We start from the raw sequence: 18,933 nt of genomic DNA, 5'->3' as shown, positions 1-18,933 counted from the left end.
CTGAATAGTGAACGAATGCGTCTTGAATGCTTGATATAGTTCGAATTACTGCATTACGCAATCTCTTAACGAATTAGAGTGTAGGAGTCACGGACGCAATATAACAGATGACTTTCAATGACTTTAATTTTATCCATAGACTAAACATTACAGTTTTTACTCATTACATGATAGTAGCTATACGTTGTAATAAGTGTCACTATTTTTCAATGCGTAATATTAAATGCGCATATTTGCGCATATTAAAAAAACAAAAGAGTCAACTACTTGTAGTAACAGAGCTACCTGTCTCTAAGTATTATAACTTAATTGAATTTAGAGCTCACCTACACATAGATAGATGTATATGAGTCTATCGAATCTTCTACTACTAACACAAAAACCATATATTTTTTAGCACAGGTTCGATTCGCTATTGGGCATCACTTTTTTTTAGTAGGTACCTAATATAATATATTTTATAAAAAATTAAAATATAATATTTTATTATCAGTAAAATGCTGAAATGAAACAAAATTCAAATTCAAGTCTCGTAAATATGGCTGTCCTACCAAATTTATCTACGATAGTCTACCTTTTGTCAACAGACACCTTTTAAATTGATGTGACATAATATAACCATCTTTCATTAATAATTAAACATTTCGTTTAGTTCTTCGTTCATCTGATTGGCACCCAAATCACATAGTCCCCACAAAGTTGCATTACAATACTATCTGCATTGCACAGGTCGAAAGTTTGCCAAGACAGATTGCTGCACCAAGCAATGATTGCTATTTTATTTATTGCCTATCTATACAGGCCGCAGTTGCGCTATTCTGAGTTATTTTGCTTTGTTTTTAGACTACCAATCTGATTTTATAGTACGTGATTCAGTTTACCAATAATGCAGCTCCCGCCAAAGAAGTAGTAAATCTTGATTGCTATTTTAATGCAACGTATTATAAGTGTACCTATTATCTGATTGTAAATAAAAAATAATTGTTTTCAAAGGACGTTACTTCCTTCTAGTGCAGTGATTCCCAAATTGTGACAAGCAAAATATTTAAAGAAGTATGATCCCTTACAAAACGGCATAATCTTTATATTTCGAGATGTGGCTGTTAAAGAGAAATGAAAATGGTTGGAGCAACATTCAACTCGATGCAGTGTCTGGGACTCACGATTGTATTTTGTTAAAACCAATTGCCACTTATTCGACACTTGCATGCTGACGGTGCTACTTTACGAGTCGTGGCACCTCAGAGCAACTCTACACAGAGCTTCCAGAATATCTATTTTCGACGGATACTGGTGTGGTGGGAGTAACGAGGAGATAAGAGAGCAAACCAAGTAACATATAACACTGAGAGCAAAATGGCGAAGTTGGACCTAGTTTTCCTGCTAATTACTATGTACAGAGTATATACGGCGGCACTACAGGATTATAATATGACCAGCGCATCTATTTTATACACAAGACTGCTATTAGACCGTAATCAGCAGCTATCTAGGGTAGTTTTTCATTTTTTGTATCGAAGTATTAGCACTTATTGTAACGATTACAATACGTTAGTTGTTATTGTTGCAATATATTATAACAGCACCTCTCTTGGCTGTGTTAAATTTTAGAGTGAGATAGACAGTTTTGATTATTTAGACGGCTAACTTATTATATTTGTTACAATAAGTGCTAATACTTCGATACAAACTACTTTTGATAGCTGCCGATAGCCGTGTATAGCACTCTTGTGTATAGAATAGATGCGCTCGAATGACACAATAGAGACTGGCAAGCTACATAAATTCTTGGAGGCGCCGTGCGGTATCCATATGCTCCACCTAAGAGGCGGGTATAGCCGATGAAGAAGAAAAAATAACACTGAAATGAGGGGTAAAGAATTTAAACAATCTCAGTTGTGTCTCTCTTCATCTTGAATTCGAGTGCACCTATGCCCAAATACAGTAAAAGATTTCTCCAATTCATAAAAATGCGGAATAACAAAAAATAAATTATGTAGATACTATGTTACTGCTTTGCAATCATCATCTCGTATTATTTAACAAAAAAAATGAAATAAAATTATTAATAGGTACTTTCATTTGCAGTTTCGAATTTACACGGGTAACAGTCGTACGGGCGGCACAATTTTATTCTCGTGAGATAAATTCTTTCGTTTTTATTAGTGTTATAATAATATTTAAAATTTTCGCAACAAGTTTTGTTATAGTGAGGGAAAAAACTGAGGAAAATATGTTTCATTACGTTGTATTACTTGGTGTAAGAGATAAATTCAAATATTTAAAGTACGTACGACAACGTAGGCACTGTGTCAGTTTTTGTGAAATAAATGAGGCCTAGCGCGTACAAAGAAAAACGATTTGGGGATGGTCCATGTTGAAAACAATATCAATAATATCTAACAAGTAAATACCATATTTACTTGATCATTTACTTAAAACTTTTCGCGGCTTCGACAGAGAGGGTAAGGCCACGAATTCAGTACCTAGCTAAATACTATGTATCGCTGGAATTGATCAATTAGGACAGTAGGGTAGAAGATGTTTGATAAAGCCAAAGTTCATCCCAGGCCGCAGAATCCGAAACGGAGAAGAAAGTTTAATAGGATCGTTAACAGAACCTGCGAAATGAATGAGTACCATTGGAGAGAGCACATTCTATTGTATACTAAGTTGCACTCAGTATGACAACTGGAAATATACCATTGAACTGAAATATCGAGTCCAGAAGGCCAGGACTGTTTTTAAATGATTGAGGAAAATATTATATAACCACGACTTAAATCTGCTGTCTTTTAACATACGTCCTACTATACAATTTGGAGGCGTATACATCTGTGGAAGTCATGAAGTTGTGGATGAAGAAGTCGAGATTTGGTGGTTGCTCCGATGTATGGAGGAGCGAGTTTTATTTGTAGGGTTAACAGTCGGTACCAGAGTATGTTACAGTAGTTATGTTACAATAGTTATGGTACGGTTCCGAGGTCCGAGAACAGACCATGAACTTATATTCGAGTGACATGTCCAATAAATTATGATCCGCTATTTATTGACGTACCCACAATCAAAATAATATCTTGAAAAGAATATTTAAGAAATAATTATTATAATTTAGTCAGCTACTTAAGGAGTTTACGTCATTGCACATGGCTGACTATGTGGTTAATGCGGAAATTATAATTGCTATAAGATATTTACTGAGTTTGAAATAATTGGACACTAGCGGAAATGGATATTAAGGAGTTTGTTATTGCGGTCAGTTATTTAACATCGCCGATCAATATACCGACACGGATTAAGTTGTTTGTCACCATATATGCATAGGAACAAAGCTTAGAAAACTTATAGCTTTTGATGTGGATGCTTTTTATCAGCTGGAAATTTAAAGATACAAATGCTGTGGTGAGTATGGTTATAGAAAAATACTAACATCCAGGCTAAAGATATTTAAAATACTTGTTTGGTCTCAGCACTCCGTCCCTATTTAAATGAGTAACAGACTGAAGAAAATAGCCGAAATCATCGCCAACGTCGGATAAGGAATATGTCACTGAAAGAAGAAGAGTGGACGGTTTAGTCTTGTTATTGTTATAAAGAAAGAAGTCGCTTTGATAATTGCTAACATTACTAATTATATATAACATAACAATATATAATATAACAAATCTATGGATAGAGTCGCATTTTATTACAACGTTTTTCTTAGCCCGTATTCTTATTTGTCCGGTGGTTCTTTATCCGGTACAAATCTTGCAATCGATTTTTAACTAGCTTCCCGACTAGCTAGACATTTAAAACTTAGAATATATTAGAACACGATGCTAATGCATTTTTTTAATACTTTTAGCCACTTTTAAGTAGAATTGAATTCATTTTCAGTTAATTCTGTTTTGTATGAAAAGTTATTTCGGAAGAAATCCGTAATCCAATCCACTATTATTGGTTGCTAGGGGTCTGGGGTCTTAGCAACTAAATTATTAATATATACGTGCGTTACTATGGAAATCAATTTGAATGTCAAAATGACATTTCAGTATTATTTCTATCAAGTACAAATTTTTTTGATCGTTTAAACTAGTCAAGTCAAGTTTATATGATTCGACAGAAAATTTATAGACGTTGCATATAAAAAGTTCTTTTTATCTTGTAATTATTTGTTATAGGTTTCAGGTTTGATACCTAGTTGAGAATTAGCCTCACCACACAGACAAATTATAGTTGTGTTCTGAAACTTTATCAACTAACCACTATCTTCAGAGATGACTCCAACTGCATTACGGTAAATAAAATAGCGCATCAGTGTAATGTGTAAAAAAAATACCGTTAAACATTAGATTTTTGAAGTTTATTACAGAGTAAAGAAGAAAATCACCATCGAAACGGACCGTTACGGCTTTCACTGTTCTGTCAACTTAAAATGAATAGTATAATCTCACACTCTTTTAAAATGGAGTTAACGTATATAGACAAATTTGTTGTCTACAGTTTTATAATACTGTTTAACAAAATAAACATATTATTAGGCACCTTTTTGCGATTTTAAGAAAAAAACTTAGTACACACATCAGTGAAAGGCATGGGATAACTGGACGCCAGGACAATTGGACGCCATACTGTTGAAAGAAATAAATAGACGTTTGTTACGATTTTATACATAAAATAGACGAAGAATTTTAAACGGTTTCAATCTACTACTTAGTAGTTTTAATTCATTTTGCTCTTAACATAATGTTTTTTTATTGCGGATTAAGAATTATCATGCCTGAGGCTTTATATGAAAATAATATAAACTCGCTTCTTGTTGGAACTTATACACGTATACACAATTAAATCATTATTCTCGTGTACATATTTAAATTCTTAACTCAAGTATTAAATAATAATATAATAATTTAAGTATAAATAATAATAATAAATATATATATTTAAAGTACCTACCCATAATTCACGAACGTTTATTTTATTTTCGAATTTAATTCGATTGCGTGGCGCCCAGTTGTTCCAATTGACTGGTAAAATAACTAGTCGTGATAATTATTAAAATGTGCGAAATAAGTATCTAATATATATTTATTTTTTTAATTAATAATTAATTTATAGGTATTTACATCAATCGTTTATTTTAATTTACAACGTTTTTCTTAGCTCGTACAAATCACAAAACAGTACAAAATGTCCGGTACAAATCTTACAATCGATTTTTAACTAACTTCCCGACTAGCTAGACATTTGAAACTTTTAGAATATATCAGAACACGATGCCAATGCATTTTTTAATACTTTTATCCATCTTTAAGTAGAATTGAATTAATTTTCAGTTAATTCTATTTTGTATGAAAAGTTATTTCGACACCATTATTGGTTGCTAGGGGTCTGGGGTCCTAGCAACTAAATTATTAATATATACGTGCGTTACTATGGAAATCAATATGATATTTCAGTATCATTTCTATCAAGTACAATTTTTTTTGATCGTTTAAGCTAGACAATTCAAGTTAATACGATTCAACAGAAAATTTAAAAACGTTGTTTATAAAAAGTTCTTTTTATCTTGTAATTATTTTTATAAAGTCTAATATGTATTGAGATCATTTTTTTTAAATTTTATTTTGAGCAAGCAATGATTCATAAACTCATCAAGCATTCAGGTATCTATCTAATAATGTATATCTAATATTATACTTAATATATAAATAAAAATATAAACAAATTGTTTTTTTTTAGATATATAGGAGAGTAGGTATGAGTTGCGAAATAAAAATAAAAATAAATATTAATAGCTGCGTACCTCCTCCGTTGGAATTTTAGCACAAGGTAAATTAGAAAAAGTCTAATGTATATAAATAATAAATAAATCAGGCCGAAATTTACGATTGATGATTAATGACTTAGTTCAGTGGTGAAAAACCTTAGAGAAAAACCGTCATTAAGCAACTCAACTGCAAGCTATTATTTGATTATATTTCATTAAAGAATTAATATACGCCAGACTAAAAAGGTAGAATTATACATTGGCACTCTACTTAGAGTAGTAATTAGATACCAAATAGCAGAATCTATCAGTTTCAAAATCGGTTACCTACATCTATATTCTGCAGTTTTGAGATAATCGTAAAAAACTGTTAAGAACATTTAGGAATGCAGATGGATTTTTTTGATTTTGCAAACATATTAGTAAATAAGTGGAAAAAGCAAATAGCCAAATAAAATGACCCCAAAGTCATTCGAATTAATAAACATCCGTGTTTAAAGTTGGTCGAAAATTATAAAAAAAATGGCCGTTAATGAATATAATCGATGTTTCACATACGACGGAAAAATACTTTGAAAATGATAATCAAGGAGAATTAAAAAATATATATAAAAATGCAGGTAACCAATGTTGAAAGCAATAATTGTTGCTAGATTGGAAAGGCTATATTCGATATAGTTGTAAATGGTTGGCTAATGATTCAACGAATTGTAAATTTTGCGAAAAGGTTTAAAACAGCTAATAAAGAATTCATTTCATAAAACAATGTATTATTTTGACATTTAAAAAAGGTATATAATTATTTTAATGAATTGTGTTAATCGATTATTTTATAGCTTTAACGCAGTAGAGCACTTAATAATGAACAGTCAAATCATAAGTAATACAATAATATAGGTAATTATTAAATTCTTACCTAATAAATTTATGTTGACGTGAAATATATTTTTAAGTGAGAAATATTTCGTCAATACTTTAAAGTACAAATGAAATTTAATCTAGAATATCGGGGACTAAAATAGCAATCGGTTTAAGCTCAAAAACAGTGTTTTGAGTAATATTTTCAGTATTTTTACCGAAGAAGTTAAGAAGTTTATACCAGAAATATTTTACATCCACATTATAATAAAAATATGCATTATTAATATGCCTCGTCGTTTAATGAAAAACCGTCACTTTTTATCTAATTTATCTACGCTTTAAGCCCTAAACAAATGTAGAGATGTTGAGTACCCACCTTGACAACAACACTAATCAAAAATGTATTATAAATATGTCACTTAGTAATACGCGGACCATTTTCGTGTGACACATACAGGGAAAGTTCAACTTGTAGTATTTTCGTACTCCTGGAAACAATTGTTTGATTAGATTACGCGATAATTTTGAATATTATTTTCTTGATTCACCATAAAGCAATATCAAAAATATTGTAGAATTTACTTGCAAAAGAACGATTAGGCTCCTAATACATTTAATTCCATGAAATATTAAGGGGGACATGCTCAGCCTAGGTCAAAATGGAGCTTTTATTTCATTTTCAAAGCATGATCCCGGACAAAACTTAAACATTGTAGATAATCTATTTATATAATTTTGAAGCCTTATTATCCTTTATATTTATTTTAAACATTTGATGACTGCATAAGGTATTTTTATTACATAAAATAGTATTCTTTTAAACCTCTCGCTCTAATGTTTTAGAATATAGTCATATTTCAGTACATGTATGTACAGTGGTGTTAAGATTTTTTACATTTATTATTTTTAAACGTATTTATAAAACCATTAGTATAATTTATGTTGACATTATTATAGTGAAATATTTTCGAGAAAATTATATTGATAATCTCTGTGATCCCAAATTTGACAAGAATTAGGCATTTTATTATTCAAAAAATGGGCAAGATTAACATATTTGAAGATAATTATAAAGATACTGATTATAAGCTATATATTTGACCATTCAAATATGATAAACATTCTACGAATAATGTTTGCTTTATAATAATTATTGACCTAGGAATAGGGTAGTGTTTTTTTGAAATACGCCATTTCTTTTGGCATTCCCCAGTGATTAAGCTACAACATACGGCCGTAGCCATAAATTGACAAACTATAATTTAAGTAGGGAGTAAAATGATGTTAACGCGCGTGTTTGAACATGTACCGTTTAAAAAAAAATCGGTAATAAACTCCATTTTGACATACCCTGAGCATGTCCGCCCTTAACACATCGCTATTTTAGCATGTTTAGGTAAACACGTTATGACTGCGAAGAACTATTTTTGACGATGAATTATTTCAAATAGAAAAACACCGTCTTAACTGAAACATATGCAGGTTTTTCTTATAAAAAGCGTTTTAAATTAATTAATTTCAAAAAGTCTACATTGTCTTCAATCTGTAGTATTAAGTAAAAGATATGTTACTCAATCTTTTTTAATAAATTTTCAATAATACAAGGTAGGTACTTATAAGAATACGTATTTTGTTTTTTTTTTCTTTATTTTTTTAACCTCACATACGACTGTTTAATTTAATATATAATTTGCATTATTACTATTATAATTGCATACAATTTGACACAGTTGTGAAAAAAAATCGCAATTCTTGACATAGTCTAAATTATATAAAAAAAAAAAATGTTTATTTAGATAAAAATTAATTAAAATGACGATTTCAAGCTAATAATATATTACAACAGTACCTAGTGATGTAATTCGCCACTTGATGATTTTTTATGATTGGTTATTTAAATAAAAGATATTTACTTCTTAAACAAATATCATTAAAACACAAAAAGCAACCCCCCTCTTCCGTTATTCTTCAAACCAGACTCACAAAAGCGTTATTATGCGTTGTTTTAAATATATATTTTTTTATAAAAGCGCGATGAATATTTGCTTTCTAGTATAAATATACCGGTGGCGGCTTTCGGAACTAAACACTTTCGTTGCAACTTTTTAAGGATTGCACAGAGAGTGGTGCCCTCGCCGTCCGGTAAATTTATATTAGCAGTCAAACATTTTTGATTATTTATTATGAGAATTAATATATTATTATTTTTATTTACCTAGAACGCGCTAGCCATTCTTGGTAAGATAGTAGTCCGGCGTTCGGCGCACGTACAGAGTGACCGTCGTGCGTGACCCCCGATGAAGGGCACGGGAAGAAGTTTCTGTCTCCGAACGACACACTGTACAATACCAAAACATACTATTTACACAAATAAAAAATATATCTTTAATTTAGATTCACAACTATTCATCAATAATCATCGATGAACTTTTCACTTAATATTAATACTAACTCGTTGATATCAAAATCAAAATCTCATAGCAAACTATTGTAAATGTTTATCTAAGATAGAGTAAGGGATAAAAAACATCTAGCGATGGAATCATGAGCCATGTAAATAAATACAATATATTGAAAAATTACCTTTGACACATCATAACTACAGGAAAAAATATAATTGATATGCTTCACAAAACATTAACACCTCATAATAGGCATTCGGATTTGTTCTCAAGGGGATTTAAAACGTTATAAAAAAGTCACTAATTAAAATAAAAAACAAAAATAAGCTTCGCCCTAAAAAGACAATTTTATTCACACTAAGGATATTTTTGTTTTTATTTAATTTCGTTGTATGGGATTTTTACAACAATTTACCTATACCCCCCTTGTAAAAAATAATAAAAGTCACTTACAAAGTATCAATGTTAGATCAACGTAACTTTAATAAGAATTAAGATGTAAAGCTGAAACTCAATTACTATATTAATAAGCAATGTCAAATTAAAAAATATATAAGTATAATCACAGTATAATGTTGACTTGGTATTTATTAATTAATATATAAATATAATAAAATGCGTTTTTATTTCCTATAAAAATGGCCATTATCAAATTTTAAAAAATACGTTATAACGAGAGTTATTAATTTTTTCATTTAATACCATCGATAAACTTTGGTTAACTTAGGGTTAACTTTAAATGTTTAAAACATTTTTTAGGATAAAATATATTTCTTGTTTTTCATTAATGATAAGGTCGATTAATACACTTCAGTCAATTTTATTTAATTGTATGTTTCAAAATTTGTTTTTCATGCCACAACACTTTATCGTAAATAATTAAACTTTTTTTTAATTTAGGATTTGTTTTAGGTGACATACGGTGACGATGTAGTGTCGTATGTCACAATTAATTATTGAATATCATTGTAAATGAATAATTTTCTAAAATTCATTTGCTTAATTCAATTTTAAATGTTTGTTATTTTTGTAAATGTGCTACAATAGATAATTCAAGCGATAAAATGTTAGATATACTTTATACATTGACGAATGATTATAAAAAGCAAATATCAATTATTCAAAATAAAAATAAATATTGTTATTATATTGATTACTCTGCTAAAAAATCGGCAAATCTACAATACGTATGTAGTATATAATATAATATGTAGCATATGAAACACCGCTTTCACAGAAATCTACCTACATATAAAAATTCTAAATAAAAAATAATTTTAGATCTGTATTTAACTGTACGTCTCTAAATCCGTATGTTATGGGTTCAATATATTTTTCTAGCAAAAACTTGTACTTCAATGTCTGTTTGATACCTAAGAAAGACTTAATCGTTTACTTTAGAATATGGCTAATACCCATTTCTCGTAAGAAAAGTACATTAATATAGCATTTACTGTAATTTACTTACATCGATGTTCTGGATCCAACGACACATTAAAAAAATAACTTGTGGATTTTCCAGACGCGGGATTCGAGCCTGCTTCACAAATATGGTTATGTGTAAATTGTACATATTACATTTTGTCTCACCACAGTTTACTGTGAACTCTCGTACAGTAAATTGGTGGCCATATAGCGTTTAGATTCAAAAATGGTGCACTGTTCATGGAGCATTGCAGACAGTAATGCTCCAATTATATTAAATACAATAAGAGCATTAACTTTAAATGCATTGGTATAATAATTGATAATAATTACAGAGTTATTATCAGATATTTGATACTTTCAATCAATGACATTAATATGGACGAATTATCTGGGAATAAAAATGACACTCACTTTTTTGTCAGGTCTGCCAAATGGCATAATCTGTTCTAATGCCATTACAATAAAGGTGATATTGCTATAAATTCCCGATGCGTGATATCGCATAATGGAAATTGTGTGACGTCTACCTATACATGTGCGAATGTCGCTGTGCGTGAATTTAATTGCTAGCTACTGTATTGAGTGCGTTGTCCATTAATAATGTCATTGCTTTCAAACATTCAAAAATTCATACAAATATTTACGATATTATGATTGTATTTTCTCATTTACTTATCTACCTATTTTTATCTTCCTTTTCCGCATATTCCACTGGTTTTTATTATGTATGTATTTTATTTAGACAAGAATTTGATATCAATGCTATACCACCATCTCGCGATGAACTGTGATACGGCCAACTGCATGTGTACAAACGTATGGACATTTTGGCACTCGACTCTTAACGCGGTCTTACATTTCAAATAATATTAATTAACAAAACGCAATTATCAATAAGCCGTTCTAAATTTTGTTTCTAATTTTTTTAATTAATCAAAGTGATTGATCGAGATTAGCAAGACATTTTATTAATTATAACTTTTCGCATTACAGATGTATTCATTTTTATATCTTGTAATAATTTCACATTTTACATGCACAGTATTATTTTCGAGCAATCAGTTTTTATTTTGTTCATTAATCATGGTCAAATTAGAAGCAGTGAGAATTACGTACATTGAGCCATCTCATATTTTTAAAACTGTGAGAAAATAAAAATAATAATTCATTTCCTACATAATGTAATACCTACTGTTATTTTAAAGATAACGATTAATAATATGAAATTAAGTTGCTTTTATATTGAGCGGAGTTTGGTTTTACATAAATACAACAAATAACGATGTTAATAAAAATGTTATGTAAAATTATTAAGTAATACATTTTATATTTATTTTTATTTTAAGACTGAATGAAAACGAAACCTTTATTATTCTGTCTGGAATATTATGTCGCTTGTTGTTTCAAGGCTTGTATGAATCTGCTGTAATCTAACAGCATGTAGATATTGTGAATGCAGAGGGCATGTCAAAATTACACTGTAACATTTGTGAATATATTCATGACATTTTATGAATAAATAAATCTTGGATGAATTTAAAAAATATCTATTTTACCACGTTTTTATTAGCTCGTATTCTTGTTTGTCCAGTACAAATTTTTTCTTGTTTGTTCAACAAAAATCTTGCAATCGATTTTTAACTAAATTCCCGACTAGCTAGACATTTGAAACTTTTAGAATATGTCAGAACACGATGACAATGTATTCTTTTAATACTTTTAGCCATCTTTAAGCTGAATTCAATTAATTTTCAGTTAATTCTGTCTTGTATGGAAAGGTATTTCGGAAAAAAATCGTAAAAAGTAAAACACTATTATTGGTTTCTAGTCTGGGGTGTCCTAGCAACTAAATTATTAATATGCACGTGCGTTACTATGGAAATCAATATGAAATGTCAAAATGACATTTCAGTATTCTATATTTATTCAGTATTTCTGTCAAGTTTATATGATTCAAAAGAAAATTTAAAAACGTGTTATATAAAAAGTTCTTTTTATCTTGTAATTATTTATTCCCTGATCCTGAAAATGTATATTGACATAAAAACCGGTATAAAAACTAAGATGACTGCGGAAGGAGATAATTTCTTACTGAATATTTAAAGAATTTAACTTTTACCTCAAATTTGAAGTTAACTTGCCTAACTATTAGTAAAACTATATGATTTGTACCTATCTCAAAATTATCAATTATGTATTTATCATAAATTAATCGAATATCACAGTTTTTTGTACTAATATATAAACACTTCATATTATAATGTGCCTAAAACATTGGCAAAGTAAGTTATATATTAATTTTAAATATGACAAGTGGAAAAAGTGAAAAGATTTTAAATCCGAAAATACATTAATAAAGATTTAAACGCAAATTGCAGCTTCCATAAAAATGTGATTTTACGACGTGAAAATATAATAACAATTAATGTTGATACATTATGCAGTAATAAAAATGTTTTTGCTCTTTTCTCAAATTCACCGATGGCTAATAGATTTCTCCTCTAGAAATTAAAAACGACTTACTCCAAAGGCAAATTAAAAAGAATGTGCAGTAAAAAGTTGATCATGTGTGAATTATTGTAAAATTTGTAATGTGAATTGTAATTAAAAGTAATATTTTGGAGAGATTCGATCGTTTAAAATGATTATCATGGCTGTTGGGTACTTTCAAATGCAATATCAATATGATTCTTAAGGTAATAAATACATAATATAAAGACTTAATCAATCTATTTGTCTAACTCGATAGAAAAGCAAAGGCTAGACACATTGAACTCCAGATTCGAGACAGACTTTCTTTGATTTGCCTTTTCTCCATTTTTTTGGGCATATAATCCATATATATTAATCGCGAAAAACTCTAAAAGTATGAGAAGATGAGGATTAGCTCCCTCCAGATGGAAGAAATAGATCCAGGCGCGCACACATGAGGAAATGGTTTCTCGTCCAAACCCCCTCTCGAGAAACGAAAAAAAATACAATTTAATTAATTAAATACTTTTTTTCCTTCATCAGGACCTCATGGCTGAGGATCGTGATCGTGAAGATTTAGCTGTCAAAACATTCTTCAAGGGTTCGTTGGCCATACTCGTCTCGGCATCCTATGATACGCAAGACCCGTGCCACTCATAAATTAGTGCAAATGAGTCATCCATCGTATGGTTTAATAATCAAATGCGGCATGTCTAAAGGACAAGACAGCGCGGACGATATAAGCGGACACCACCAATTATAATTTGGGTGACCGTTAAGCCATGTGCATTTGATAACCAACTGTGAATGCGACAGCTTGCAATAGCTCGTAAGTGAACACTCTTAGTTATCCTTGCAAGCCAGGTGTTTATTTCTTGAATCAAAGCACGGAGTATCTGGGCATGGAGAATATGTTTGAAAAAGTGCGATATTCCCCGATCGAAGCGACTAGAATCGAAGGGTAAATATGGAAGTCAGGGACACATGCTAAAATGTGTTAACCGCGCCCCCTTCCGCCACCTTAAAAATCAAAACAAATTTTTATGTTTTTTTTTTTCAAAATAAACCCCCATTCTACCATTCTTCTGTGTGCGCGCCTGGGTAAATCCATAATCGAATAATAGCGTGCTGCACAATGGAGCCAAGATGCTGAGAAGGCTGACACGACAGCCAATTCATCCGGGTCACGAACCGCAGTCATGTAGTCCTGACGAAAAATAAGATCTAGGTATCTAAACTAATAAAAACATTGCAGTATTTTTCATCAATAATTATTCAAAAACAAGTTGATTAAAAGTGATGAATCTTTCACAACATATAGATTCATATTCAAAAATAATGCATTTGTAACTATATGAGATAAGGCGTCAGGTGAGAAGCACGTATATTGACATTTTAAAAATTCTGTGTTAATAATTTACAACACTATGAGATGCGCTAACCTACATCGGACAGTTAATAATACTAATCTTTATGATTAATTTCGTGACATATCTGAATTGTGATTGTGTTTTTTTGGAAATATTAACTTGGCACAATATGACGGCATAATAATATGGACAAAAGAATTAGTCATTAACAGAACAAATATAAATACAATATTACTGACCTCATATATTTCCTATGCTCATTGACAGGCACAAAATACTCATCGTAGGGGTCACCAAGTTCCACTTCAGTGTCCTTCTTCACCGGAATAGTATTGATGACAGTGGCTCCCGCAACCAGCCCACCGTTATTGTCAGCCTTTCCGTTCACCTTACCAGCCAACGGCGCCATATTGACGAGCTCGAGATTGACAGCTTCTGGCATTTTACCATCGCCTTTAGTCGGAGAAGTCAAACCGAGAGTAATATTTGTGTTGCTTACTCCGTTCATGTGAGCGTCGTCTATTTTATCAGCGTTGTCTTTGATTTTCTTTTCATAGTCATCGACCTTTGCGTGGACATCTTTTAAAGACTTGTCAATCGCGTGGTTCCTTGCATTCTTTGCTTCTTTCACGTAATCTTCTGTCATAAATGCCGGGTTATCGATACCGACAGTGTGTTCAATGGTATGGCGTTTTTTAGATTTGGGGGTAGTAGCTTCTGCTAAATTCTGGGTACTTTCATAGCTTTGGATATGTCTTTCTCCGTTGCCATGTCCGTTCATGTATCCAGGTCCTTCGTTAGATTCATTAGACGTATAACTAGGCAACGAATCATTTTCATTATTATGGTGATCACTTTTGTGCGTTATATGAATAGTCCCATTATTTTCACAATCTGTATTGTTTTGGGGTACTTCTCTCTTGTACCTGTCTTTATCAGTCAGTTTACATTGGTTCACATAAGTCTCATCGTGTATCGCAAATTTAATGGCGTTTTTGCTTCCAAACATATCGTGAGGGTCGTTCGGAGTCAAGGCTACATTGTTGGATCTGTCTGGCGCAGGCGGTGCACTCCCCAGAGCCAGTCGGAGCTCTTTACTGGACGGAGTGTGAGGGCGTGGATGATCATCGCCGTTGGACATGATGGAATTGTGGTTGCTCGTGTGGTTGGAGGTGTCTGGGCTGGAGGAGACCAGCGTGATGGTGGAGTCACTGTTGGCGAATGACCCGGAGTCTTCCTCCATTATCTGGAGGTTTCTGTAAACAAAAAGAAAATAAACCATTAATATATTATTAAATAAACATATACAATTTCAATAGATAAATACAATTAAAATAATTGAAACCTCTTGCCGCTTTGATTAATATAAAAATCTATTTGATTTATTCACTTAATGTCATTAATTTTATTATTTCCTACATAATATTCGAATTTCTTCAATTGTGTGGTAATTTTTTTTGTATTACTTCTTACTCGTTTTATAAATTATAAATACATATTTATTTAGAATGAATACATACTACAAATTATGTAAAATCAAATAAAAATAATAATACCTTTATCAACATTTGAAAAAAATGCAAATGAAACATTCACTAATGCCTAGACATGTTTTTATCAGCAAATAATAATTATTTTAAACACTTGTTTAAATAAGAATATAATTGTTTTATTTAAATTATAAAACTCCTAATAAAGGCGTGAATTCAATAATATAATAAACATTATAAATCGAATTGTCTTGTTGAATAAAGAACATAAAGATGTCAACTTCATGCTTAATAAAATATAAATAAGATTTGACCATTTTTTGGTTTTAATTAGAGTAATTAGACAATGAAACCACTTTCATAATAGTTATATAATAGCTACATTTGTTCATATTAAAAATTTTATTCAAGATTTTTAGACTAGATAATAAATATAAGGAATTCAGTTTCATAATTTCAAAAAGATTAGATTTCTTAAGTTAAAACCCATATTAAAAACTATGATTTAGTTCGCCTAACTCGGCTGGGGCCCAATGTAAGAAAAACACTTACAATGAAGTAATTATGCCACTGACTGACAATGTATGTAAATTAAAGAAACTGAAAATAAATAATTATCTATAGGTAGGTAACACTTCCATGTTCAACTTGATTTCTAATACACACTGACATAAGAGTAATTTTCCGGAAGAACAGCTGTTAAAGCACGTCATTATTTAATATCGAATAATTATTATCTTAAAAGAAAGTATAAATCGATTATCGATCATTACGCTAGAGATATTCATTGCATAATATATTAATAATAATTGACGTATTCACAGTATGCATAATTAGAAGACATATATATTAATTGGCGGCTAGCATTTACAAATATTTCTGTATTTTCAATGTGTACACTATAATATTAGTACAATAGTGATCCTCATCAATGGCGCTCAAATCGAGCGGAACAACAACTACATCCATCTGTGATTGTGTGAAAACAAATTAATACCCCAGTTCAATAAGAAAACAACTCAAAATTTCGAGGCTTGAAATAAATAAAGCCATTCATTGTATTATTTTTTTAATGAGTCATAAAATCGAATATCCTTTTCTGGAATTGATCAATAATTCAATTAGATATAATATACGCACAGAAATGTCTGTGTTGAATCTTTGTTAATCTGTGAAATTTTATTGTGGTTTGCAAAATTCCTTTAGACTAAATAAATCAAACATATTTCTCCAAAATTTAAAACTCTAACAAGGTTTTTTGAATTGTTTCCCTATTGAAATATGGTATCAAAATGTCAATAATTGACGATGGTATGTGAGACGAGATTGCTTTCATTTCCAAACTGGCGTCTTATTTTCAAAAGTGACATCCCATTGTGTGCTCACGCAAAATCGCGCCAAAACAACTATACATCGACGATGATATTTAAATGATTATTTCCTCCTAATTACTTTAATTATTAACATATTAATTACTACATACTTTGATTTAAAATACAAAAGCCAATAGTAGCTCAATTTTGAAAACGCTTCAGAGAGTTTTATAAGTGCCACTTAGTATCTAGAAGTATGTAATTTAACGCTTGAAATAAAATTTAATATGAAGGTATTAGATGATGTTTAATAATCCATTAAAATTGACAAAATAGTTGTATACGTGCACAAACACCTGCCCACACTACATATTGTATTTTTTTTTAATTTTAATTTAATACAAAATTCATTTTCATGTCATAGCTATTACCAGTGGCGGCTCGACGACTTTCTAGGTGGTGGGGTTTAGTCATTAATTATCAAATATGTACAAGTATGTACATACCTACATTCTCATATTATTATAGGTACATTATGTACGAAGCTACTTACAATATGATTTTATTAATGAGGGAATGATCAATTTTTCAGAATAAATAATATGATTATCTGAGTCGTTACTTAATCACATCTCAAAATCGTGCTTAAAAATACAAACTTAATTAATAACAATAATTGTTATAGATTTACCATCATCAGTTTTGAACAACAACATACGAGCGTTTTTACTCACCTATGGGGTCATTCTGTTTGGTCCCTAGTATTCATATAATAACGCTGATGCATTCACATACCTTGTAGTAAGAGATTTGTACCGCAGCAACGGGATGGGACTGAGTGACCCCGATCAGTGAAAAGTAGACGCCATAGCTTTCTTAATTTGTACATAGGTGTCACCGTGAAATAGGGCGTATTTAATTTAATAAGTTATTTTAATACCGCGTAATTATTATTATGTTATTACATAATTTACAATTGGTGCTTTATTTATTTGTATAATAATAATAATAACTATCTTTCTAAAATTGCGACGGGTTTAGATGGATGAAATAAATTAAATAATTCATTTAATCATTTAATTAACTAGGTATATTATGACAATGATAAAAATATCGGACGTTTTTTACGCATTCTCCACATGATAACGATGTGGGGATGGTCCCTATAAACCCTTAAGGTAGAGCCGCCCCTGGCTATTACCACCGTATTAAAATTATGAATCTTAATACAAAAAAATATTCAAACCATTTCCGGCTTAAGATTCTGAATTCAAAATAATATTAATTCCACAATGACTCGCTTTTCTTGCTACTACATTTATTATGATATTAAATCTGTTATGTCTATGTAAATAATTGGGAGCTATGTCCAAAGAAATGTCCGATCATCGTCAAAGCATTAGAAATAAATTGACGAAAATTATGCGTAAAATTATGACAAATAAATCACACAAAATAACATAGCAATCATTCAGCACAGCTGGTGTATGAATTGATCAATTAAAATATGTATTAAAAATAGAATGAATCAATCTGTAAAGATTAGACGCCACCGAGTGTTTGGAGAAAACTCGTTAATGGCATCAAATGCGAAATAACTATTAGCCAGAATAGAGGACCTGGAGATTACAATGAAACTAACTTAGTGCATACTGCATAGGGAACGAAGTTGAGTAAATTAATGTACTTCATATAATTGTAAATTTTACAATATTTTGTAAATGAGGACTTATTCTCAAATGAATTATTGGTATTTTTTTTAGTATATTTGGTGTTTGAAGGTGAACAACCAAAGAGTTTCTACGGAAGATAGGAGTTTTATAAGTATTCCGTATTAGGAATTTT

General features: G+C 30.5%; 1 protein-coding gene across 2 annotated transcripts in view; it reads right to left on the bottom strand.

Annotated features, from left to right (window-relative positions):
• Positions 1 to 18,933, bottom strand: part of LOC147069074 (uncharacterized) — a 223,870-nt gene that overhangs the window by 89,976 nt on the left and 114,961 nt on the right. Inside the window, exons 3-4 of one of the 2 annotated variants that reach the window (XM_085951512.1) lie at positions 14,525 to 15,541; positions 8,829 to 8,951 (exon numbers count right to left, since the gene is read on the bottom strand). In XM_085951512.1, coding sequence (XP_085807638.1) covers positions 8,829 to 8,951; positions 14,525 to 15,528 — 1,127 coding nt within the window. In that variant the 5' untranslated portion in view covers positions 15,529 to 15,541. The remainder of the gene's footprint in view (positions 1 to 8,828; positions 8,952 to 14,524; positions 15,542 to 18,933) is intronic. The other variant, XM_085951513.1, reaches the window with a different exon arrangement.

This window comes from Rhyacophila brunnea, unplaced genomic scaffold (genome assembly GCF_057557595.1).
Source record: "Rhyacophila brunnea isolate RB1 unplaced genomic scaffold, BYU_Rbru_1.0 scaffold_24, whole genome shotgun sequence".
In the NCBI taxonomy this organism is placed as follows: domain Eukaryota; kingdom Metazoa; phylum Arthropoda; class Insecta; order Trichoptera; family Rhyacophilidae; genus Rhyacophila; species Rhyacophila brunnea.
Note: the sequence above shows the minus strand (reverse complement) of the source record. Positions and strands in the feature narration are given on the sequence as shown.